This window comes from Eulemur rufifrons, chromosome 7 (genome assembly GCF_041146395.1).
Source record: "Eulemur rufifrons isolate Redbay chromosome 7, OSU_ERuf_1, whole genome shotgun sequence".
Lineage (NCBI taxonomy): Eukaryota > Metazoa > Chordata > Mammalia > Primates > Lemuridae > Eulemur > Eulemur rufifrons.
The window spans coordinates 3,697,862-3,722,857 of NC_090989.1; the positions used below are offsets into that span (position 1 = coordinate 3,697,862).

Below are 24,996 nucleotides of genomic sequence, written 5' to 3' on the forward strand. Positions count from 1 at the left end.
CTGCACCGAAACGCCTCCGAACCGCTCAGCTTCTTCCCAAGACAAACACGTTCAACAGCTCAGCTACGCGTCTCCCCAGTTCGGTTTCCTCCGGAGCCCCCAGCAAAAACCCACAACGGAACAGAGGCAGGTGTTCATTCACTGGTGCAAGGAATTGGAAACACCTTGGTCGGTTCAGTAGTACCCTCTGACGGTTACACAGAACACGGCCTGCCAGCCTCGCAAGGACTTGAGAGCGTTTACGTAAACATCCCTGCTCCGGCCCTGCATTGTCAGAGCAGAAACACTGATTTTGAGAAGAAAGACATGGGTTTCTGATTTCTTGGTGTTGGACAGCACACAGATTGTTGAAACTCTGTACGATCGCTTTGTTTTGATTTTGTTTTCCTGAACAATGTACCTGGGTCTGAACTGACATTCTAGAAAAGAAGAGCTTGTTCCCAACTTGGGATGCTTTTGTTAAGCGGAATCACTGCAGCTGGGGGCGGCTCCAGAGATGGGCACGGCCTCCCGCCTACCGCGGCCAGCGCCAGGGAACCACTCCTCTGGGGGCACGAAAGCCGATAGCTTACGGGCCGGAGGCACTAGAATATTCTTGTTCAAATGTACCAGGATGTTTAAAAGGTGACTTGTTTTCCACTGGATTTCTTATTAAGGTCTTACAGCCAACCAGGACCTTGTCATCAGCACTACTCACTCGGGAGAGGAGCGAGCGAAGTCCCTAACAGACGGAAACACTCCCACCGAGGGCAGCTCTCGGGAACACCCAGGGTGTGGAGGAGTGACTCACCAGCGTGTGCATTCTGTCCGCGTGTGTGTGTGCGTGTGTGTGTGTTGGTAAGGGTGGGGACACACCAAACGAGGAAACAAATAAAAGACATCGATACCCCCAGGCTGGTGACCCACACACAATGACAGCCAAGGGTGGCTTTTGTGAGCACCTCACGGCCGAGGCAGCAGTCCCCTCCCCCCGCGCTACCTGACGTAGGAGATGTACGACATCCACTGCAGGTACGCGGGGATGGTGTCGAAGCTCACGAAGAATCCTGAGAAGAGGAGGACGGGGATGGCCGTCACGGGTCCCACGAATGTCGCCACCTGGGGCGGGTGGGGCACAGAGAGAACTCTTTGCAGAGCCAGCAGCCCGGTCCCGGTGGGAGCGGGGCTCACGGCCCCAGTGCGCAGGGGCAGGTCAGAGCCAGAGCGAAGCTTCCCCGAGAGCAGGACAGGCATCTTCTGGCATGGTAAGGGACGGTGCTACCGGGCAGAGGGCATCGCCATCCCCCAGGAGCTGACAGTCAGGTGGCACCACCACCCGCCACCCTGCTGTGATGCCAGCAGTCCCAGGGCCTCCCCTGCAGCCCAGGATGAGCTAAGAGAGCCCACGGACAATGTCCCCCAAGCCAGGCTGATGGGGACCCCAGGGAGACCCTTTAGAATGCACCCTCCTCAAGGGGGAGCCGCTGTCCCCTCCGCACGGCTGCCCCGAATGGCCAAGGACAGTGCCCGGCCCACGGCAGGCGCCTGGCGGGCGCTGTAGGTCCCTCGCGAGAGGAGAAAAGTGTGCGGCCACCGCTGGGGCGCGGGCAGCCGGGTAGACCGAAACAAGACTCTTCCCAGACGTGGGCGACACCCCGGTGAGGGCGCCTGTGTGTGTGTGTGGGGGGGTGGTACGTGTCCCGTGTGGGTGTGTCCGTGTGCCTGGGGGTGTGCATTGTGAGGGGGATGTGTGTAGTGTGTTAAGGCATCCCTGTGAGTGCGGTGTGTGTGCTATGTGTGCAGCATGTTGGTGTGTCCATGTGTGTGGTACCTGGATGTGTGTGGTGTATGTGTAGTGTGTGGTGTGTGCTACATATGTAGTGTGTTGATGTGTCCATGTGTGGTACATGTGTGCTGTGTCGAGGTGTCTGTGTGTGTGGCATGTGTGTGGTGTGTGTGCAGCATGTTGACACATCCCTGTGTGTGTAGTGTGTAGTGTGAGGCGTCCATGTGTGTGGCATGTATGTAGCATGTTGACATGTCCCTGTGTGTAGTGTGTATTGTGTTGAGGCGTCCGTGTGTGTGGCGTGTGTGTAGCATGTTGACACATCCCTGTGTGTGTAGTGTGTAGTGTGAGGTGTCCATGTGTGTGGCATGTGTGTAGCATGTTGACACATCCCTGTGTGTGTAGTGTGTAGTGTGAGGCGTCCATGTGTGTGGCGTGTGTGTAGCATGTTGACATGTCCCTGTGTGTAGTGTGTTGAGGCATCCGTGTGTGTGGCGTGTGTGTAGCGTGTTGACACGTCCCGGTGTGTGCTGTAGCCCTGAGCTCTGGTCAGATGAGCCCCCGTGAAGCCCAGGTGTCTGGGCCCGCGGTGCGTCCTTGGCAGGTACCTGCAGGGACGTGGAGGCAGCTCCGATCAGCAGGCCCAGGGACTGGGCCACCAGGGAGGTCATGGTGCCCAGGGCGGCGAACAGGACGAAGCGCACGGCGTCGGAGGGCTGCGCCGTCATCCAGTACACGATGCTGCAGTAGGCCACGGGGAACATGATCTGCAGACACACGGCCTGTCACCGGAGCCCCGCTCCAGCCGTCAGGACACGCCACCCCTCGCTCCTCGGCAGACCCCGCCCACGGACATCCCCGCCCTCCCCCCCAGGGCGCCCCCTCGCCAGCATACCTGAAAGGGCACGTCGGCCATGGTCTTGGCCAGGTAGTAGGCCTTCAGGCTGTACCAGTAGTTCAGGTGTTCCCGGAGAAACACCCCCATCTCCAGGGGAACTAGGGGACAGGGAAGTGAGCGTGAGGGTCAAGAGCACATGCCCGGCAGGAGTCTACACACCCCGGCCTGTGCCACGCACGCGCCTCTCGGTACTTACACGCTGACAAGCGAACAGAAAGACGAAGCGTTTTACCAGCCGGGGAAAGTCGCCACCCATTCCTACAGTCTGAAGGGCCACCCCGCGGGGAATCAGAGTGGGGCGCGTCTATGTGGACACCGAGCGTTACTCCGGTGACTGACACGGGGACTCGCTGCCGGCCTTATTCTTACCGAGTTTGCCTCTGAGACTGTCAGCGTCACCCCTGCCTGTGAGCCAGACCCGCAAGCTGCTCTAGGAAATTCAGGGCAACTCGGGTGAGGGGGCGTCATAGGGAAGAGGGGTTTCTGCTGAAGTTCTGGTAAAGTGACATCTTTGTACACACGAGCCCCAAGTGCCCAAGAGCAGCCTGCTTGTGAACAAAGTAGAATCGCATGGACATCCGCCTAGGAGTGCTTACCTGATCCTAAAGTTGGCTGTACCAGGGCTACCTCAACAACCCAACCAGGTAATGCTTAAGTAATAGAATTGGAGGGGCTCCTGAGCAGTAAACTTTCAAGAAATATCCCTCCCATCAGCCTTCCACCATGCTTAAAATCTTCCATTAGTGATTCATTCCTTCGGCTGAAACATATTTTCTCATCTAACAGAAGATTCAATAAAACCTGTGTTTGTCAACACAGAAGATGCTATTTTAAAAAAACCAAGACACTATGTGTTCAGAAAATGCATCTGTTGGTCAGGGCATGACCTCAGCCCCCATTCTCGGGTAGGACGCGGAGAACAAGGAACAGGCGGGGCTGTGGCTGTCACTCACACGTCAGAACGGTGGGCATGAGGGCCGCGAACATGAGGAACAGCATGGAGAAGAAGAGGAAGCCGGAGTTGCTCAGCACCTTCTTGGCTTCGTTCCCGATGCCCAGGTAGAGCAGGCCGATGAGGAGGCCGATCCCAATGTGTGAAGTGATGCGCAGGTGCGTCAGGACCTGGGGAAGACACGGGGCTCAGCCAGCGCACGGCCGTCTGCGCTCAGCGGGCCAAGGCCTTTGGGAGCGCCAGACCCTGATTTCTGGGGCAGCAGGTCTTGGGCTTCAGCCCACTGTTCCTCAGGAAACACAAGCTCAAACCCTGAACCAACTCACACACACACACATGCTCACACAATGCTCACATATGTACACACACACACATCCACACACACGCTTATGCCCATGCTCACACACATGCTCACACAGTATATGTTCACACACTCATGCTCATGCACATGCTCACACACTCACACACATGCGCACACACTCACGCACATGCTCACATACACATGTTCTCACACACATGCATACTCACACACACACACAGGGCACCCTCTGTTGCTGCTAAAACAGAAGTAAACAGCTGACCGTTGAACAACATGGGTTTGAACCAGGCGGGTCCACTTATACACAGTTTCTCTCTATGAATGTAGTCAGCCCTGCACATTGGTGGGTTCCACGCCCGCAACCAAGTGCGGGTCTCAAATGCAGTATTCGAGGGGTGTGCAGCCCGCGCATGAGGAGGGCAAACTCTAGCACGCTTGGGTTCCGCAGGGCCGACCGCGGTTCTGGAGCGTGCCGGACTGTGGTGTCCTGGGTTTGTCCTGGAACAGACTCCCCGTGGACATGAGGGCCACTGTGCTATCCTCTGTTAAATCCTCTTCAGAAAGGGAAACCAGGGAGTCTCCCTGCAGGAGAGAGGGAGGTGCGGACAACGGGAGGGTATGGCTGCATCAGATCCCACCCGGACGAGCTCTGGGGTGGGCTGTTTCAAGCCCCTCCACTTCCAAACTGGGGCCCAGAAGCCTGCTGGGCACTCAGCCCCTCCTGGGCCGGGGGCCAGGCTGTCCACGGTGGACATGGCGGTGTCACGATGGTTGCCACGTGTTCACCCGCTCCCTCCCTGTGAGGAACTGCCCACCTGCCCGTTACCGACAACCTACAGTGTGGGCCTGGAGAGCCACACACGCACCCACATCCCCGACCTCAGGTCTGGTGATGTCCTTGTTTTGGCTAAGGGTGCATGAATACAAGTGACAATTTGTCACTTCTAACCAGCAGCTTTCTCTGCCCTCGGTTTCTCTCTTGCACTTTCGCTTCATCAGGGCCCAGAAAGGCGTGTCGGGGAGGAGCTGCCCCTTCATTCTGGGTGCAGGATGAGAAGATGGCGGGGCAGAGGCCCAGCACGACCCACAGCCGCCCGCACAAAACACGAGCGAGACACGCATCGACTGCCTCAGACACCGACTGGCGTAGGGGACTGCTTGTTTCTGCAGCATAACCGAGCACGCTGACTATCACACACGGAGGGAGAGCAAGCCGGAAGCTCGGTCAGGACAAATGCCCCAGTGACCTCCTCTGCCCCGGGAGGAGCCCCAGGACAGCCTTACCGAGTCCCTCGCGATGCTGAGGAAGGTCCGTCTGAAGAGGATGCAGAACTGCGTCAGGCAGCTGGCGGAGAAGCTGTGACAGCCTTCCACGGAAGCGGAGTCCTGGGGACACACCCAAGAGGGGAGAGGTGAGGCGCCACCTGGGGACCCAGCTCCTTCGTGCGAAGAAGGAGCTGCGGGCAGCAGGGCAGGGCGCGGGCGCAGCCCGGCGGCCCCGGGAGTGGCATTACCTTTCTCAACCCCTTCAAGCGTTTTGTCTGCTTTACCTCTTCAGAGGGCCGGTGCCAAAGAAAAGGGTTCACCTCGGCATCGCCCCCGAGCTCCCTCTTGTAGTCGGAGTCACACATGCCCTCCCGGACCGCTCTCACCAGGCGGCCGTTCTGGTCTCCGTACTCGCCGGACGCCACCTCCATGACTGCGTGAGACACACGAGGGGGTCAGTGCCAGGCTCTGGGACAGAGGGCCCGTGGCGCTAAGCGAAGTCATTATTCACGCGGGATGTTCTCAAATGAGCACACAGATGCTGCCGCTATGATGCCAAAATAATCTATCGGCCGACATCCAGCTCTCGAGCCCCCGTGAGGCCATTTATCCCATCAGGGGACTGGAAAGGCAAACTCCTACTGTGATGCCAAATAGTCTGAGAGATCATTGGCTCGGGCACCCAATGACCTATTCCCCTGCCCGGGTCCCATCCGTCACCTGCGACGGCTGCACCGCGGTGGCGCCGGGGAGGGGAGTCGTGCGAGGCGGGACTCCCTGCTAAGGGCTCGCGGTTTGGTGGGATGGGACCCACCGCGGCAGTTCTGCAGGACCACAGAGGAGGGCGTGCCCACTCCCACGCACGGGCTGGCACCCTGGGGACTTGGAGGTGAGGAGGACCCTCACCCGCCCCTCTCAGATCCCAGGGCACCTCCTGCGCTGGCCCTCGCCACCTGCTGCCACGTCCCCCGGGACTGCAATTGTCACTGCTTCTCTCCCCCCCACCCCACCCACCAAGGTCTCCCTCCGAAGCCAGCTGGCTGGTTCCACCCTCCCGTGACAACGTGACCGCGGGCCTCTTTCCTGTCCTCCAACTTCTGCGTTTCCCCAACCACCCGCCCTCCTCCCGCCACTTCCTGTCGTGCAGTGTCCGTCCCTGGCTCCAGTAACACCCTGGCTCCTGCCCAGAGCGCCCGGCCCCTCGTCTCTTCCACACTCTCCTCTGGCAACACCAGCTCCCTGTGGCCCCTGAGCTCATGCTGGGGCCACCAAGCACTCCTAGATCAAGCCACAAACCAGGACACATGGGCCCCTCCCTGAGAAAGTCATCGCCAGCCCCTCCAAACCAGCCCCAGCACCGCCAGGCAGACCCGGTGCTCCTCTGGCTCACACGCCCCGCCAGGGGCCATGTCCCCCACCACCTGCCCCTCTTCAGATGGCGCTAAGGAAACAGAAGGCCTGGAAGGGAGCACCCTCCTCTCTCCAGGACGCTCAGCGTCCCCAGGTGCCTCATTTCTTCTCCTTCCTGTCCGCCCTTCCCCCCAGGTTCCCACCTCCTGCCCTGCATGGCATCGTGCGTCACTGACCGGCCTGTCTGATGACCGAGCATGCAGCTACACACCGGGCCCTCCCGCCCCGTCCTCCCTGCCAGCGGAGCCCCCTCGCCCAGCCCTTCCTCCCATGCACTGCTGTCTCCCCCACGGCCTGCTCCTCCTGGGTGAGAGGCGTGTCCCACGAACAGCGTCTCATGGGACACATTTGGGAAGTGACATTGCAGAGTTTGTGTGTCCAGATGTTTTAAAGGGAAATGGCAGAGCGAGGAAGGCTGAGGGTGGGGCACCAAGGGGAGGGAAGCCATTGGAATCCCAGCGCGTGACCCCACGTGGACAAGGGTCTTCGCAGAGGTAATCAGTGGTGGCTCTCAAGATGAGTTGTCCTGGATTCAGGGTGGACCCTAAGGCCAATGACTGGTGTCCTCGTAAGACAAGGTGATTAGGGCCCAGACACAGAGAACGCCACGTGAGGACAGTGGCAGGGACGGGCCGCCAGATATTTTTGTCCAGAGGAAAGGAGGCCTCTTTGCTGTTCTCTGAATGTTCCGCCACAGGACGGCACTTGAGCCATGGGTGGAGCATTCACGTGGTTCCTGATGTCGGGGCGTCAGAGACAGTGAAACCCCCAGAGTAGGACAAGCCCCGCCCCCAGCTGGCCAGGGCTGCACTTACCAAAATCTGCTGGGTTGTGGTAGGTTGGGCAGTTCAGACCCAAATCCCGCAGATACGGTACGAGATTCGAGACTTTTCCCCGGTACACACATTGTCCTTGACTTAGGACGTAAAGCTGGAAAAAGCAAAGAGAGAAAAGGCTCAGCCCTGCCTTCCCGGTAAAGCAGCGGGGGTTCTGCACCAGACAGACACCGCGGGGCTGTCTCCTCCTCTCCCAAGAGCGTCTCGCCGCCCCGCGAGGACCCAGCGCAGGTTCACAGGGAAAGCCGCGGGGAGTCACGGCACACAGGGTGTTTGGGTGTCACGTGGCCAGGATCATTTTATTATATTGCTTTTTTTTTTTTTTATTAACATACTAACTACCTGCTCAGAAAAAATTTTGGAGCTATGCACATTTCTTCCCTTGGGGACTATTTTTGCTCATACTAATACCAAAATCTAAGATCTGTAAAACAGATGGTATTGCACAAATGCTGTAATCTGTCATTTAATTCTGTAAAGCATGTGTTCCCCTCCTTTTAACAGGGGAGGTGATGAAGTCAGTGTTAGTGGCGTGCCCAGGAGGAGCCGCCAGGGACAGAGAAGGGCACTGCTCAGCAGCTCCCGCTCTCCAGCCACCTGGGCTGCAAACGGTCCCCAGAGTCTCACGGCACGTCACACTCAAGGCCTGTCAGAAATGAACACGCCCCAGGGACTGATGGAAGGCGGCAAGTGCCCGGGGTTCGGGTCCACTCGGGCCATCTGCCGGGCGGGTGGTCCAGGCGGGAGGGGCTCGGGGGCTGCCTACCTGGTCGAACAGCTCGAAGAGCTTGGCGCTGGGCTGGTGGATGGTGCAGATGATCGACCTGCCCCCCTGAGCCAGCCCTTTCATCAGGGAGACCACCTGGAAGCAGGAGGCACTGTCCAGGCCACTGCAAGTCAAGGGACACCATGAGACGCTTACGGGTGGCAGGCAGGGCCAAGCCACTGTCCCAGGTCCTGGGGTCACGCCCCAGAGGACGTGGCATCAGAGACCTGTGAGGCTGGGCTCTGCTCTACCTGTTTGTTTTAACGTTTGATGGCAGCGCGCACAGTGGGGCTGCACATCCCACTTTCCTCCTGACAAGAACGGAGGGTTCCCAGCCAGACTCGCCAAGGGGACCCAGAGGGGCATCTGTGTCCATCGGAGATATCGCCAAAGACAGGTGGGGACATCAGAGCTGTGCAGGCGGCTGTGCCTCCCAGGTGAGCCATGTGGCCGCTCACCCCATCTGGGGGCTAGCGATGGGGGTGTCACCCCATAGAGGGAGGTCTTGGTGTACCCTGGGCCGGGCTGTACACCGGCAGATGTTTCCCTGCACACATTGGTGTCTTCCATGGGGTGCAGGGTCCCCAGGCTCCCTGCAGGGTCTTGCGGTCCCCCTCCTTCCCTTACACCCCAGTCTGACCCCCTGATCTGGAGTGACAGGACAAGGGATGAGTGTGTGCTGAGCAGTCCCCAGAACTCGCTTCTCCCAGGGCAGCCAGCCTGCAAGCTGCCACTTTAAGGGCTCATCGGGGCCACTTTTTCTAACTCTCTTTCCAGAGGCTGCATAAGCACTGCTCCTGCGGGCCGGGCGCTGTGAGGGTGAAGCCAACACAGGAGACGAGTCCCTCCCTGAGGAAGGCCGCAGGCTGCTGCCAAATTTAGCTGGAATTCGGAGAGGGGATGTCATTTCAAGAGCAGCCACACCCGGCCCGTCATCCTGTCTGGGACGACTGCGTGGCACCTGCTCAGGGGTAGGGTGAGCTTGACTTGTGGCTCGTGGGCCCCAGAGCCAGGACTCCAGAGCAGCGTTTCCCAAGGGGGGCAGCCCCAGGAGGGCTCAGGGCTCCGGGAGCAACACCAGCCAGGCCCTTCCAGCCTTCTCTGAGCCTTTGATGTGCTAACACCAGGTCACCGGCCCCTTCCCAGGGGCATCCCAGTGGCCCTCAGTGTCATGGAAGAGACATGAACCATGAAGGGACGTTTCCCCCAAACCAACTCCCCACGGTGACTGCACACTGTGTAGGCCTGAGCCCGAGGAGGTCTCTGAGTGGGTGGCGGGAGGTGGACGTCAGCCCCTCTGCCCAGCAATCCCAGATGGAGGGAGGAGAGTCAGCGTGTCGGGGAAACCTGACCCGGGGAACCGCTGTGCAGGGGTAGGGGCTCCTCCCTATCCTCGGCCCCCAGTCTGGACACTCCACGGCTCGGACTTACCTGGTGGGCTCGTCAAAGAACATGACCGGGGGGTTGTTCACCAGCTCCAGTGCGATGGCCAGACGCTTCCGCTGGCCCCCCGACAGGCTCCCCGTCCGTGTGTTGGCGCAAGACAGCAAGCCCAGCGCCGTCAGTATCTCCCTGACCTGGGGGGCAGCGGAACAGGAGTCGCTGTTAGGAACCGCCCGCGAGACCTCACCACCTCCCAGAAAGCCCTGCCGCTGCCCCGCCCTGCTGGACACACCGCGCCTGGTCTACACGGGCCGTGCGAACCGGGCCTGCCCCAGGCTGCCTGGTGCCAAGCGGGGTAGGCGCTGGGTCCAAGTCGTTGGTTCTGATGTGGGCCAGAGCCTCCCTGGCAGCACTGCCCGGGCCGAGACACAGCACTAGGGGCCCAGCTGGGGGCTGAGTCCTTGTGCAACCTCTGCTGGTGACCAGGGCACACCCTCACTTCCAAGCCTGGCCCAGAGCCGGTGCGAGATTCCAATAAATCCTTGATGAGCTGATGGATGAATGCACACTTAAGTGGCCGGTTGATCAGGTTTCTGAGCAGCGCAGAGGGGTGGGCCAGCGTGACCAGTAATTGAAATAACGGATGCAAAGTGCCTGGCGTAGCTCCAGGCCCATCGTAAGCATTGAATTGACACTGTTATCACCGCTGAGCCCACGCATGCAAGTGCAGCTCCTGCAGGGACACAGCCTGGCCCCTCAGGAAGCGTGAATGGAGTCACTTCTGTGCTTGCAAATAAGTTTAACTCGAAAACAAGGTCTCTGAAAGGCCAAAAAGGCAACGACACAGACGTGCGGTGTTTGCCTAAAGCAGTCAGGACCCTCCACGGGGCCGCAGCGTGGGGTCTCGGGGGAGCAGGCTGTGTGCCAGAGGCCAGCAGCACCACGCGCGGAGCCTCCCTGCCTGCCTCGGATTATTGATCCAGTATCGGCTCAGGGAGCAGAAAGGGCGGCGACTTTCCTGCCGGCGTGGTTGGTCACACGCCCAGTGTCCTCTCAGAAGCAGACCCAGGGGAAGGCAGACGCCGGGTCAGCTGCCACCGCCCTTGCCTCCTTCCAGAATTTGCCCAGCCTTCGTCCCCGCCCCGGCAGGGCAGCCCTGCGGTGCAGGCCCCTGGTGGCCAAAGAGAGCAGACCCCAGTCCGGCTGCCCTGGGGAGATGAGGTCACCCTCAAAGCAGAGATGCTCACAAGGAGGAGAATTTCCACTCTGAGCTTTTTAATTATTTATGCACGGTCAGTACAAAGTGCAGCTTTGGTGGCAGGGGGACCCAGCACTGCTGCTGGGCAGAGCCGGTCTGGCCGACCTGGGCGCCACCCTGCTCTGCTCTCCCGGGACACCCCAAGCCAAGTCCACGGCCACACCCAGGCGCCAGCCTCTGAGGGCTGCCGTCCCAGAAGCAGCTCTGTGGGCGCCGCTGGCGAGGCCTGGAAGGCGGGGCGTGCGGGGCAGGCTCTCTCCCGGCACACTTCCTCCCTCGAGGACAACATCTGTGGGTCTCCCAGGACGAGGCTCTCGGGGTCTTCCAGTGCTGCAGGATGACAGAGAGGCCTGGGTGCTCCAGGCTCCCTTTTGCGGTGCTCCACGAGCACAGCGCTCCCCTCCCCCAGAATGGAAGCAGTGGCCACACGTCAGCGCCTCCCCTCTGCTGCCCATCCCCGAGCGGGCCCAGCCCATTTCTCCAGCATTCTCTCAGCAGTGGTGCTAGGCAGGTTGACTTTGCTTCAAAAGCCAGTCAGAAAAACAAACAATGGGCTCATTTATTTAAATATTTTCCCTAAACAAGAAAACCCCATGGCTGTCTGTAGCTCGAGTCCTCCAGGGACGGGTCTCAGCAGCCCGGCCGCCCACAGAGACCTCGCTCCTGGGGAGGTGGCCTCGCTGGAGGGCTCTCAAGGGCCGAGCTGCCTTTCTGGAAAGTGAGGAAGGCCGTGAACAGCACATTCCACTATTGCTAGAACATTCCATTCTGTTGTGTTTGCATGAGATAGAAACCACTCGACCTCGGTGCAAACAGCGTTGGGGGGATACGGCTGAGCGTGACGTCGGCGGCTGTCTTTGGGGGAGGCGGGCGCCTGCAAGACGGCTGAGGAGCAGGAGGTCCACGCCGGGGCTTCAGGTGAGGCATGAGTGCGTGCACGACGCCACCTCCGGGTCCCGTGGGGACGGCTCTTTGTGCTACTCAATCCAGCAGCAGGCAAATCTGAGAAAGGGGCAAAGGTCTCGATCCTCAGGGACAATTTACCTGCAGAGCAGCAGGGAGGACCCTGACTAGGTCGGTGTCTTTGCCCTGAGAGCCCAGCTGAAGTAGCATGAGGCCCGTCTGTGTCTCTGGCCAGGCGGACGCGCAAGCCAGGGTCCTGTCCGCCTGCAGGCCCCGCGAGGCTCCTCCTGGGGGACGCCTCTGCTCCCCACCTTGTTCCTGGCCTTCCGCTCCAGCAGGCGGAGCAGGTCCCATGGTGCCCCGCTAAGACCCCAGCCGGGCTACCCGGAGGATAGCGGGAAGCTGGACCTCGAAGGTGCACAACTTGGCATTATGGGGAAAGGCCGGTGCACACGGCTCGAGCTGCAGGGAGACAGTCTCACAGCTCCCTCCTTACGGATCACATTGGCTCTGTTGGCTCGAGGACATTAGAGAGACATCCAGTGCAGCTCAACGCCGCCCCAGGAGCAGGTGGGGCCTGGCCTCAGGTGCACACACCGCAGGCCGGGGCCCAGGTCATCTGTGTATCCCGGGAGGCCGGGGGAGGGCTCCCCGTGCTCTGTCCCGCCTCACCACAGGGCCCTCTCCGGGTCAGCAAGGTCCTCGACCCCCTCTGCCCTCCCCACGTTGTGACTCCTGAGCTGACTCCCCGCACGGTCAGCTCTGTCCTCAGGCCGTGGGTTTGGGTCCGAGAGACCGAATTCCGTCTCCCCAGTGCCTCACCCTTGCGGAGCCCTCGGCCCTCCATGCCCTTCCGCTCTCTCCTTGCAGCCGTACTTAGCTCGCAGGCAACCGTCGGAGGGGGTCTCGGGGATCCAGAGGGTCTGAGCCAACCGTGCCTCCCACGCCCCTGCAAGCAGGGAGGCTGCAGGACGAGCGTGTGTAGGCTGACAGGTGGGCCCGGGCCCCTGGGGTCCTCGGGCCTTCCAGGGGCGGGGAGGGGGAGCAGCGTCCTGATGCTCCACAAGGAAAAGGCTCTGCTTTGTGGAGAGCCGCCAAGCTCCCCCTGGCCTCGTGGTCCTGCGGCTGACGGCTTTGCTCCTCGGCAGGGTGGGAGAGGACACAGCCGACCCCAGACAAGGGAGTGCGGAGGGAGCCTCTCTGCGGTACGGGACCGGTGCGCTGCTGACTTAGGTGGGTCTGCAGTCGACCTCAGAGGCTGCCCCGAGCCCCTGTTCTGACATGCGTGTCCCTGCTCATCCGTTGTCCAAACCGTCGTGTCAGTCGCTCAGGCCGACGCGGCAGAGCACCCACTCCGCCAGCTCACGTGACAGAAATGACTGCTTGGAACCCCGGATGCGAGAAGTTGGGGGTCCGAGTGTGGCAGGCTGGCTCCTCCCGAGGCTTCTCTCCTGGCGTGCGGACGGCGTCTCCTCCCTCTGTCCCCACGGGTCGTTCCAGAGGGGTGCGTGTCTGTGTCAGCTCTTCTTACAGCGACACCAGTCACACGGGATTGGGGCCACCCTGAGGACCCCATTTTACCTTCATCCCTTCATCAAAGACCCCGCTGCCAAATACAGTCAATTCTGAGGTTCTGGGGTTCGGGCTTCAGCGTATATTTCCCGGAGGATCCGGCTGTAACACTGACTTCCAACGCCCAGGCACGGGAGGGGTGCGGGGCCGCGCCTCTGAGTCAAGCTGTTCAGAAGGTCACGACCAGGGAGGGCCCCGCCTTTGAGTCTGTGCAGTGCAGCCACCACCCCAGGCCTCTGCCCTCCCAAAGGGACAGAAACGTGGGCTTCCCACAGTGTCTCTATTTTGGGTTCCATTAATCCATTTTCTTCTTCTCAACCTCAGAATAAAAATTTTAATTGCTATTCATGTTTCCTGAGCATGTTCGACGTCTCCCGTTAACCACCCCGCTGTGCACCAGCACACGGAGAGCCAAGCTGCACGCGGCGCTCGCCCCGCACACCCCGCTCTCGGCTGCCGGACTGGGGCTCCGCAAGGGCGTCAGGAGACACAGACACCATGACATAAGCAGGTTTCACCAAATTCTACCCTGTGCTGAATGCCCCGCGGGCGCTGGCTGGGAGTGCAGGGCAAAGGCACCTGGTCCCCCTCTCCCCACGTGGGGCTTTGTGGGGCTCCCAGGCCTGCTCCCCTGCAGGCTCTCCCTGCTCCCCCGGGCTCAGGGAACCAAGCAAAGTGGGAAAAGTGGTTAGAAAGCCTTAGTCATTCTGGAAACGTGTTTATTTTCTTTTTTAAAAGGCTGGTTAATAACATGTAAGAACCAAATTTCTTCTTGCAAGTGTGGGTGGGTGGAGGGTGGTTATTTTTAAACCAATGACTAACTGTCTTCATTGTTAGTGTTTTATAAAAAACAACTTAATATAAAGCATATTAACCACTAAAAGGGGCCACGCTCTGAGTCTAACCCTGCAGTTGGCGTCTTCTGCCCACCTGAGCTCCAAGGCTGCCACCTGCTACGTCCTGACTCCTGGATCTGAGAATCAAAGCCGTGACTCGTGCCCCAGAGCCGCCTCTCTTGGCCTCGTGGCAGGCCACGGCGCACCCCAAGGCGGTACCTGCCCCCCCACAGCAGGCGAAGCAAAAACAAACAAAACCCAGTACCATAAAGTCCCTGCACGCACTTTCCAAATGGACTTCATGCGCTTTCTGGACCATTCGTGGCCCCAAAACAAGCCACTTACCATCTCCCTTCTGCCTTCATCCTTCTCCTGAAGCTTCAGATGTGCTGACACCTGCAGGGGACAAGGACATTGGTGTGGAAGCACAACAGATGGCCGTGGGCAGGGTGAGCCTCACACCCCCACACCGAGGGCCAGAGCCCCAGCGGTTCTCTGAGCTACGTGACGGCCACTGAAAACCAAGGAGGCCTGGGCTCCCCACCCCCTTGATTTAGTAAAGGGGGGTCGTGGGAGAGCAGGAGTGTCTGGGATGCCCCTGTTATCTCAGCAGAACTCTGCTGGACTCATGAGAGAAGTTAGACATGGGCTACTTAGAGGCACCAGGGGCTGGTGTCCTGCCTGGCCTGGGACCAGGTGCGTGTTTAGGATTCCACAAAACACCTGCTAAGCCACGGGTGCTTGAAATCATGCACAGCGGGAGTATTTACGCCACAGAAGTTGGCAAGTGCTACATGTCAGGACGCCGTTTTTGTGTCGTTTTGTTTTGTTTGTTGAGAGCCTGTTTGCCACCACAGCACTGGGAAAGCCCCCAGTGGCAGTCACTGTGCCCACAGCCTTGGTCCTGCTCATCCACTGCTGTGGCCTCAGCTTCCTCATGGGCACAATGGTGAGGCTGAGCCCCGTCCACCTCAGTGGCTAGTGGAGTTGCTGCCAGGATCGAATGACAGATAAGAGCAGGGAGAGTGGCAAAGAGGTCCCAGGCCCCAGGTGGGACGCGGCCAGCTGCCTGCCCTGCGACACTGACTGTCACTTCCCCATCTGCCTGGTGGTCACCCGGGTCAGGAGTGGCTGTAAAAATGCACAGATGTGTCTGACATGGGATCAGGGCTCGGCCACCGGTGGCCAATTTCATTCCTGCATGTGAGAGAGGACCTGGCGTGGTGACAGGTACGACCGCCTGGGTGAGAGGTGTTTCTCAAAGGTATTGCGAAATTCTCAAAATCAAAGCCTCATTGAATTTAATGCTGAAATAGATGCATTTCACAGCAGAGTCCGGTGACAAGGTAAACTCGGGTTACCCAAGGTGCAGGAGCGATTCCGAAATCCGCAGGTGTGTACAGAGCGGGTGTTTACGGCACACTCGGAGCAGTGAGCCTGGGGCCAAGGGAAACCTCACAGCGGCTGCTCCTCCCGCCTACCTGCAGACTCCCCACGAGCCCGCCGCGCCCCGTCTGAGAGCCCGTCTGGAAGCCGGATGGACCATCAGGGCTGCCCAGCGCACAGCCCCCGGGGAGGCGGGCCCGGTGGAGACGTGTCCCCTCACCCACAGAACACGCAGTGCCAGGGAAGACGCGTGCCAGCAGCCTGCAGGGCCCCCCACCCTGCATCCCCACAAAGCAGGTCGGGGAGCAGATCACGTATCTGAAAACTTAGCCTGCTTCTCCTTGCTGAGCTAACAATGCCTTGGAATTGCCCCCACGTGAGAGGCTGCACAGCCACTGGAACCCGCCAGACGTCCCCTGAGGTGGCAGGAGAGGCACGGAGGCCAGGGACCAGGAGAAAGCAGAAAACAAACCGCTCCCGTGCAAGGCGAGCCACGATCTGTGACCAGAGCTGCGCACCGATTTCCAAATCTCCTTTAACGGCCGATGTTCTAGTGGCTCCACGGCCCACAGTGAGGGCCGTCTGGCCGGGGTCACCCTGGGCTGGGCGTTTTTAAAAAACAGCCCAGGAAGCCCAGAGTCACGGCACGTGGCTGGGAGGGTCACAGTCTGTTCAAAGAGCACAACCGGCTGTTCTAGAAGCCCGACGTGCAGACACCACCTGGACACCCCCGCAGCCCCGAGAGGGGAAGGACTTGGTGAAGACACTGTGGGGAGACTCACTAGGAGTGAAAAGCCAGTGGCCACGTTGCGATAACAAGGAGCATTGACGGTAGCTGGGACTCCACCCCTGCTGTCCCTGCGCTGTCCCGCTCAACATGCAAACCCGCCCTGCATGGTCTCGCAGACGAGGAAACTGAGGCTTTGCGGGGAGCTAAACCCCTTGCACGGCAAGGAAGTTGAGCCGGCAGTTAGAGGTGCCCCTTGTGCGTCAAACGAGTCTCCAGCGTGTGACCTGGGCTCACTGCTTGTCTCGTGGAGGCTGCGTGTCACAGGCACTTCCCTGAGACGACACAGCAGGAGACTGTGTGGAGCTATGTGCACGCAGGGCCCCGGACCCAGGAGGGCTCTGCAATCGCTGGTCTCATGCCCCCACCTGGCAGGCAGGTGAGTCAGGGGATGAGACCTTCATGCCCTGACCGAGGCAGCAGGTGAGCTGGGACTTGGGCCAAAGACACAGAATGACTCAAGGATGGCTGACAGGAAGAAAAGACCCTTGGCCTACAAGGGAATAGGATTGTGGTCGCCCTGGAAATGATCACCCACGTCAGCTGGGTCAACAATCTTCTCAGGAACTTGACCTCGACTTTGCCAAACAGGGTCCATCAGAACTGATGCAGCTGCCGGGCAGCGAGCCTGGCGTTAGAACTCTGCGGGAGGGAGGCGCTGACCCCGTGCAGGTGGCCCGGCAGAGCCCCCAGGCCACTGTGGGTGAGCACTTGGCAGTGTTCTGTCTCATTTGGGGCGGGGGACAGCCAGGTGGCCGCAGCACAGGCTGGGGTCGGGGGAGGGCTCACCATCATGGCCTCCTGCACGGTGAGGTGTGGCAGCAGCATGTCGTCCTGCATGATGTAGCACGACACCTTCCGGAAACAGCGCAGGTCCCGGGGCATGCCGTTGATGAGCACGGCCCCTTTCATGCCCGTCTCCCTGCAGAGCCAAGGACAGGGCACGTTGTCATCACAGCTCTCCTGCTCCTCTGCCTCCGGGGCCTGGGGAGGGGAGCCAGAGAGGGGTCTTCTCTCCCCAAACCTTCCCAGCTGAACCAATGGCCACAGGGACCCTTGGGGGCACACAGGGACCAGAAACCCAGACAGCACCCCTGCAGTCTGGAGGAAGAAATTGCACAAAGTACCCGGCAGGGGGGAGGAAGCTGTGGATGAGGCCCCTGTGGGTTGGTATATTTATACCAAGTGTAACGCTGCGCTTTCTTTACCTGCCAAACAAAGATATACAGGCATGCTCCTTACGCAGCCACGGGGTTGGATGTGACCCCCTGGCGTCGCAGGAGTCTGTGAGATTGGCTTCTGCACAGGTCTGTGCATAGCCTGGCTACACCAGCCGCCCAAAGGCCGGAGACGCCTGGGGTCAGGCCAGGGAAGGAACACCAGCAGGACCTCGGGCTTGGGGGGTTCAGAGAGAAGGGGGCCGGGCCCTGGGCTGGCTCAGACAAGTGGGCGGCCCTCTCCACCGGGGAGGTCCTCTCTGACCACCGTGGGCAGGTTGAGAGCCCCCGTGTGGTTGCCGTGCCCCTCTGCCGCCTGCTGCTGTTCTGCAGTGGCTCACACAGGCGGTCTGCGCCCGCCTGCTCCTGCCGGGGAGGGTGGAGGGTGTGCGGGGGGCAGGGCGGGCGATAAGGGGGTGGTCAAGGGAGGGTCAGGACCAACGAAAACAGAGAAAAGAAACCACAACAGCAAGGATTCGAGGTTAGGGACATTTCCTGACAGGCAGCGTGCACAGAAGCTAGGAGCCTATGGCCAAAGCTGACCTTTTTTTTAATTAAAAAAAAAATTTTTTTTTTTTATTTCAGCATATTACGGGTAAAAGGTGACCTTTCTCTCATTGACATACATTAACATGGTGAAACTCACACCCGCAGTGCCAGGGCGGTTCCAAGCCAGCCAGATGTGGATGAAAAGTGGGTGGGCACCAATTCTAGGGATTCCCCACCCCTTTCTCAGAGAAATCGTGAACATCCCACCCCCAGCTTAACATGGCATCAGGGAACCAACATAAAAGGGGAAATCTTGTTAAGCTCAGCGTCTGCTCTGCTCACGGAGACAGACCCGCTCCTCCTTCCAGAACTCATCTCGCTTAACTTGCGCTCGGTCGCTTCCTGTCTCCTGCCGTGAAGCTGCTCCTGTGAGTTGCTTGTCCGGCCTGTGGTCCTTCCAAGCCAGGAGCCAAAGAGCCCGGACAGTTTCTCTCCTAAAACCAGCCCTGACACGTCTAAGGGTCCGATTTTTCCAGCCCTGGGCACTAGATGCCATGGAGAACAGAAACATGGGAGTCTACCGAGGTGAATGGAGTCGCGTGGTTTCCAGTGTGGTCTGGCCCATGACTGTGACCATGGGCCTTGGGGCAGGTCCCTTCCTCCTCCAGGCAACAGGCCGGGACCAGCCAGCTCCGGGGATGCCCAGGCCGGGGGCCCGAGGGTCCTGGGCTGCCCTGAGCTCCGGGAGAACCACGCACCCTTAAGGGCCGCCGGGAGCTGGGTGCATGATGCGCTGAGAAACAGCAGCCCCCACAGGAAATGCTCCACTCCCCTCCGGCCCGCTCATGACTCTGGGTGTTGAGAATTCGGCTTTAACCTTTAGATGTGAATGTAACAGGCAGGAATTTGTCAGAAGTGAGATTTTTTTAACCCCTAATTTCTGGCATGATGGAGTAATTCGGAAGCTCTAAGGAAAAGGATGATGTTTATCTTTTTTTTTTTTTCTTCAGTAAATGAAATTATTGTTATTACTATTTGCTAACATTAAAACTGAAAAGAAAACTGAAAAGAACTGGCTTTAACAGAGCATTTTTTAAAATACTCTAGAGATTCTGTTTTCTAATCATTCACAGATGAATGACGTCAAGGATTGTGATGTCCAAACTTCTAAGCAATTAACGTCACCGCAAGCCCCAGCCAGCCAGTAATCATTCTCTTCTGAAAATGCCTCGTCCCACTTTCCCACTTCATGTGCACGTGTCCCTCAGAGTCCCCTGCTGTCTCTCCACCAACCTCGATCTTCCTGCCTCCTCCTGTCCCGAGGGGCAAAGGCTGAGACCTTGCGGGTGCTGCGCTGCCTGCTCTGCCCGCGACCCCTGAGCACCCGCTCGCCACCCTTCTGCGGCCATCGGCAGGTACAGCCTTTCAACCCCGCTCTCCTCCCGGGCCCAGCTGCCTTTACAGATGCCAAAGCTTCCTGATGCTAAAACGCACTTGTGCTTCCTGGGAGCTGTGTGTCCACAACCTTCAGAGGCTCCCGCCGTGGCCCACGGGACGCGGCTCACATGGTCGGCGGAGCCCTGGTGAGAACTCCCCCCGCGCAGGGCTGCTCACCTGTACCCAGCCAGGATGTTCATGAGCGTGGACTTTCCGGCCCCCGAGGGCCCCATGATGGCCACCAGCTCGCCACTGCTGAACTTCCCGGAGATTCCTTTCAGAAGGGTCTTGTATCCTGCAAAGAGCAGATCACGTTCATTCTCTCACCAGCACGGGGTTCATTTCGCTTTGCCCCAGCATGGGAAATACGCCAACGCACAGGTGCACCTGATTACAGATCCAAGGCCAAGGGCAACTTTTGTCACGCCAGGGGGTAAAATGCTGCGTTCTGGGCAAGAAAACAAACGCTGTGTCTTAATTGTCTACCAGGAATACTTTACTTCCTCAATTGCACTTCGCAGGTTATAGTAATGACAATTACCAGTATGTGTATAATGCCTTAGAGCTTCAGCACTCTCCTATTCATTGTCTAGTCTGCAGAGGCCCCGCCCCTCCCCTTGCAGGACAAGGGGACACTGTCCTGTGAGCCTGGTGACTTTCCCGGCCCTGCAGCCCGTGTGAGCAGGTCCTAACCCAGACTGCTCCACCGGCCAGGCTGCTCCGCCCCCGAGGTACACACATGCCTGTGTTAATTAAATAATGCACCTATTTCCCTTACCAATTATTTATACTTCATGTATTTATATAAGTATAAATTATTTATATACAACTAATTTATAAATATTCACTTTATGATTAATCAATACATTGTTAATTCCTTAATGAATAATTAAAAGAGATTACTATTTTGCAGTCACATCAAATCGCTTTAGAATTTCTGCCAAGTCTCCATCTGAGAGCTTTATAAAAGGGAAAAAGCTACACAACCCAAGCAAAGCCACATCGGTTTTTTTTTTTCAAGTAGACTATTTAAATGTGCTATAAAGAATAAAATAGAAGCAACCGGATGCATAGATATCAACTCCCAATTCGGAGACCTCTCTCAGGGTAGCATCAGGTCAGAATGCACCGTAAATGATCAGGAATCGTGTAAGTGCATTTTTAGCGCCCACATAGGCTGCTTCAAGGGACCTAACGAGACGGGAACCTGTGGGGTGCCTGGCCGTCCCTGGCTCTAGACTCTGCCCAGTCGCTGCTGGGCGCCCGAACCTGAGTGTCTGCGAGAGCCCTTCCCGGGGGAGCGTTCTCCCCGCTGTCTTCCTGTCTGTCAGACACGGGACGCCTGAACACCGCACCCTGTCATCAGGGGCCGCCTTAATTTGGACGGGGAGTCCCCGAGGCCTTGTTTAAGAAAGGCAGGGAGCTGCGGAAGCCAGCCAGGAAGCTGGCGGCCTGTGATTCTGACTCATTACGGAGAGGAGGGCGGCTGTCACCCCAGGGAGGGCCAAGAGAGCCATCCCGGTGGAAAGGGGCACCGGAACAAAGGATGGGGGCTGGAAGAGCGGCTCAGAGCTGCGAACGAGTCCAGCCCCTGTGGCTGGATGTGGGTGAAGATGGACAAACACGCGGCATGGGAGAGCCGAAAGAGACGCGTGGGGGAGCATGGGGGACCCCCAAACAGCCTTCATGCCGGGCCACGGCTGCACTTCTGCAGACAGATGGACAGAAGAGCTGGGGACAACAGAGACCTTCCTCCACATGGGGAAGCTCCCAGCACCACGGAGCACTGTGGCCTGGGGCCAGGCGCTTTGGGGACCCGGCACCCCAGGTGTCCCCAGTGACATCACCAAGGCAGGACTGCTCATTGCTGCCTCCTGTCTGTTCAGGCTGGAGTCGGGTAACTCCCGAGCAAGCCCTCCCTCACGCTGCTCCCGCTGACAGTGCTGAGCTGACCCCAGCTGGGCCCCGTAACCCTGAAGCTGCCGAGGACACACGGTCACGGAGCTGACCACCGGCTGTTTGGAGCCCAAGCACAGTCCACACATGGTCATGACCCGCTGAGGGCAGTCTCCAGCCTGGTGGCTCTGAGAAGGCCATTACCACAGCCCCAGGGCAGGGCGCAGCGTCCTGCTGGGGCACAGCTGAGGGGCTCTCTGCTCTGGCAGTGCCCGGGGCTGTGGGGGCTGGCGGTGGGGTCCACGCTGGGGCACCACATGGCAACAGCGGCCAAGGAAGCTCACACGGGCTGCAACGCCCTTGGCCAGGACCCCGGGATCAGGACGATGCGGAGGCCGGGAGCACCCAGCCCTCGCACGGGAAAGGCAGGGTAGGCGGGGACCTTGAGGTCTGACCCCCAGGGCTAAGCTGAAGACCATCTGCAAGTTCCGCTGCCCGGAGACGCTGACCGCTCTCGCCACAGAGAGGGACGTTGGCTCCCAGGCCACCAGGGCGTGGGTGTGGCGGAAACTGCAGAACTGCAGAGGGTCCTCGCCACGTGGCCCTCGTGGGGCCCAGCAGGGGACACGAGACCCAGCTGGAGTCTGTGCTTCTCTAAAACTATTTTTCTTTAAACATAAAAAAAAGACATGCATTTGGGGATGCATCTGAAGAATCTCAAAAGTGGCACATTTAAGAAAGAAAGTCGCATAAACATCAGTCTGCCCTGCTCCCAGTCGGCCGGGTCTGCAAGGGCGACCCTGTGCGTGTCTGGAAGTGGGTCCCAGCGTGGAGCTGAGGGCCGGGAGACACCAGCCAGAGGCTTCCCCTCTGTAGTCGGGGGTCCTGAGTATCCAGCACACGCTTCTCTGTTTATGAAACCATCCTGGCTGCAGAGCCTTGCGTTCACTTCCCTTGCAGAAATCCAGACTGAAGGTGGGACCGTCCCAACCCCCTGCCCTACTTTCTCCCTGCGAGTTCTGCTCAGCCCACTTCTTGGCATAACGGACGGGCCGCCCACTTTCCTGTCCTGGGGGCTCTTGTTCGTGCGGTGCTTGCCCTGCACTGTTTTCTGGTGGGGACAGGGAGTGCCCTCGGGGTAACGAGGGAAAACCACAAGGGCAGGGCCACCAGTGCCCAGCAAGGTGCCTGAGAGCAGGCTCCACAGCCAGACCAGACCCAGACTAGACCCAGGCAGAACCCAGACAGAACCTAGACCAGACCCAGACAGAACCCAGACAGAACCCACACAGAACCCACACAGAACACAGGAAGAACCCAGACCAGACCCAGACAGAACCCAGACAGAACCCAGACCAGACCCAGGCAGAACCCAGGCAGAACCCTAGAGCAGATCCAGGCAGAATCCAGGCAGAACTCAGACTAGAACCCCAGACTACAACTCAGACCAGAACCCAGAACAGAACCCAGAGAGAATCAGATAGAACCAAGACCAGACCCAGGACCCCAGACCAGAACAGCCAGACAAGAATCCGGGACAGAACTCAGATGGAAACCGCAGACCAGCACCCGTAGGGCAGCCAGGCCGGACCGGGTCAGCCTCTGTGGGTCTGGGTGGGGGAGGGGTCTGTCTCCGTGTCCCTCTCGTCGCTACCCTTCCCTGCACCAACCCCAGTCCTTACCCACTGCCGTGTTCTCTGAGCACCGCCTGCTAAGAAGAAATGATGCAGCTTCGTGCCTTTGTAGGGCACAAAAACCCACAGTCAATTAATCAAAGTAAAAAAGCCACAAGTTCGACTAGGGCCCTCCGAGAAACGGACGGGAACCAGAGGCGGGGCACAGAGAGTCAGAGGGAAGAGTGGGGTCCGAGTGGGCTCTGGGAGCCAACACCAGCTCAGGAGTTAATTCCCTAAGTGACGCTGGCGGGTTGCATTTCTTCTCGGGGTCCTAACGCCAGCACCCGTGAAAGAGAGACCTGGACAAGATGTTGTCTAGCATCCTCCTAATTATCCCAGGGAGGAACCAGCACTCTACGACCCTGTGAAAATCCTTATTTCCTAACACAAAACGTGGGGGACTCAGCAGTGGGCCCAACTAGCAGTCCCGGGGCTGCGTGTGTCACCAGAGGGAAGACGGAGGTGGGAAGAAGGCAGAAGCGTGCTCCGTGCTCCGGCTGGGGCAGTGAGGGACTGTCCTGGGGCCACAGCTGAAGTGATCAGAGAAGAGCAAATGTCTTGTGGTGCTCAAAAGACAACCTTCAGGGTCTCTCTCTGTCCCTTTTGTAATTTGTCCCCTGTGATCATGCACACGTGGGTGGACAGGGGCCAGCATGCTGGTCCTGTGTGCAGCTCACTATAAACGGAGCAGCAGGGGGGATCTCAATCCCGAGCCCCCAGATCTCCGAGCTGATCAGATCCCACCCTGGCTGTGATTCATACTGCAGTTCATCCTAAATCCACCACCAAGTTACAACCGAGAGCGGAAGCCCACTTAATCGGACTGGAGAGAGACACTCGCTGCCCAGACTGGGCAGACCACAGATCCGTCTCCCGGACAACGGTGATGGGAAGCGATTGCACTGCCCGGAGCTGCCATTGCCAAGGTGGCAGCTGGTGCGTGCTGGATGCCCAGGGACTGCAAGGTGGAGAGAATGTCTCCAGGCCACCCTGCCCACTGTCCCGTGGACGGCCCTGCCCACTGTCCCACGGACAGCCCAGCTGAGTGGACCGGAGGGGCCCTCCGCACAATCTGAGCAGTCGGGGAGTCAGCAGGCAGCCGCTGGGGCATGCTGGAGTGCGTCCCCTTCCCCGGCTGCCCTGACAAAGCACGCAGCATGGGTGGATTGTCCTCTCACAGTCCTGGGGGACAGCGCCCTAATCAAGGTGTCAGTAGGGCCCTGCTCCCTCTGGGGGTGCTGAGGGAGGATCCTTCCCTGCCTCGCCCAGCACCCGGCAGCCGGAGGCATTCCTTGGCTTGTGGCTGCATCACTCCAATCTTCACCTCTGTCTTCACATGGCCAAGTCCCGATGTGTCTGTGACCCTGTGTCCAGATTTCCCTCTTCTCGAAAGGACACCAGTCATATCGGAGTAGGGGTGCTCCCTGCTTCAGTACGACCTCACCTTAGCCAACTCCATCCGAAATGACTCTATTTCCAAATAGGGTCACATGATTAGGTTCCAGGGGTTAGGACTCCACCACATCTTTTAGGGGGACACAGTTCAACCCATAACGGAGAGTGATGCTAGAGGGAGCAAGACATCGCCCTGGCTGCTGTGCTGGGAAAGGCTCCAGGACACAATTCACCTGCCCCAGGTGAGGTCGGTGAGGCCAGGCGCTCCGGACTCTGTCTCGGGGAGACAGCCCTGCCAAGCACAGCCGCGGCATCTAAGGACCCCACAGGCACTCGGAAAGACGCCTGAGGCTGTCCCCCAGGGGTGAGGGGCCAGCAGGTGCTCCTGGCAGCGTGAGCGCCAAGCTGGCTCTGGTCCCCAGGAGCTCGGCCACAAGACTGGAGCCCCAGGGCTGAGCCCCTTGAAGTCCCTCCCACAGGAGACTCCAGGAGAAGGTGGCTTTGAGAACTTTCCCTCCTCAAGGCAAAAGGTGCCAAGGGGGCAGAGGG

At 59.1% G+C, this 24,996-nt stretch overlaps 1 protein-coding gene across 2 annotated transcripts in view; it reads right to left on the reverse strand.

Moving 5' to 3' along the window:
* Positions 1 to 24,996, reverse strand: part of ABCG1 (ATP binding cassette subfamily G member 1) — a 62,381-nt gene that overhangs the window by 1,163 nt on the left and 36,222 nt on the right. The window contains exons 3-14 of one of the 2 annotated variants that reach the window (XM_069472261.1): positions 19,658 to 19,775; positions 17,127 to 17,259; positions 14,510 to 14,560; positions 9,644 to 9,789; positions 8,213 to 8,336; positions 7,426 to 7,540; positions 5,485 to 5,633; positions 5,219 to 5,320; positions 3,617 to 3,785; positions 2,661 to 2,761; positions 2,374 to 2,532; positions 980 to 1,098 (exon numbers count right to left, since the gene is read on the reverse strand). In XM_069472261.1, the coding sequence (XP_069328362.1) occupies positions 980 to 1,098; positions 2,374 to 2,532; positions 2,661 to 2,761; positions 3,617 to 3,785; positions 5,219 to 5,320; positions 5,485 to 5,633; positions 7,426 to 7,540; positions 8,213 to 8,336; positions 9,644 to 9,789; positions 14,510 to 14,560; positions 17,127 to 17,259; positions 19,658 to 19,775 (1,486 nt within the window). Of the gene's footprint in view, positions 1 to 979; positions 1,099 to 2,373; positions 2,533 to 2,660; positions 2,762 to 3,616; positions 3,786 to 5,218; positions 5,321 to 5,448; positions 5,634 to 7,425; positions 7,541 to 8,212; positions 8,337 to 9,643; positions 9,790 to 14,509; positions 14,561 to 17,126; positions 17,260 to 19,657; positions 19,776 to 24,996 lie in introns of both variants that reach the window. The other variant, XM_069472260.1, reaches the window with a different exon arrangement.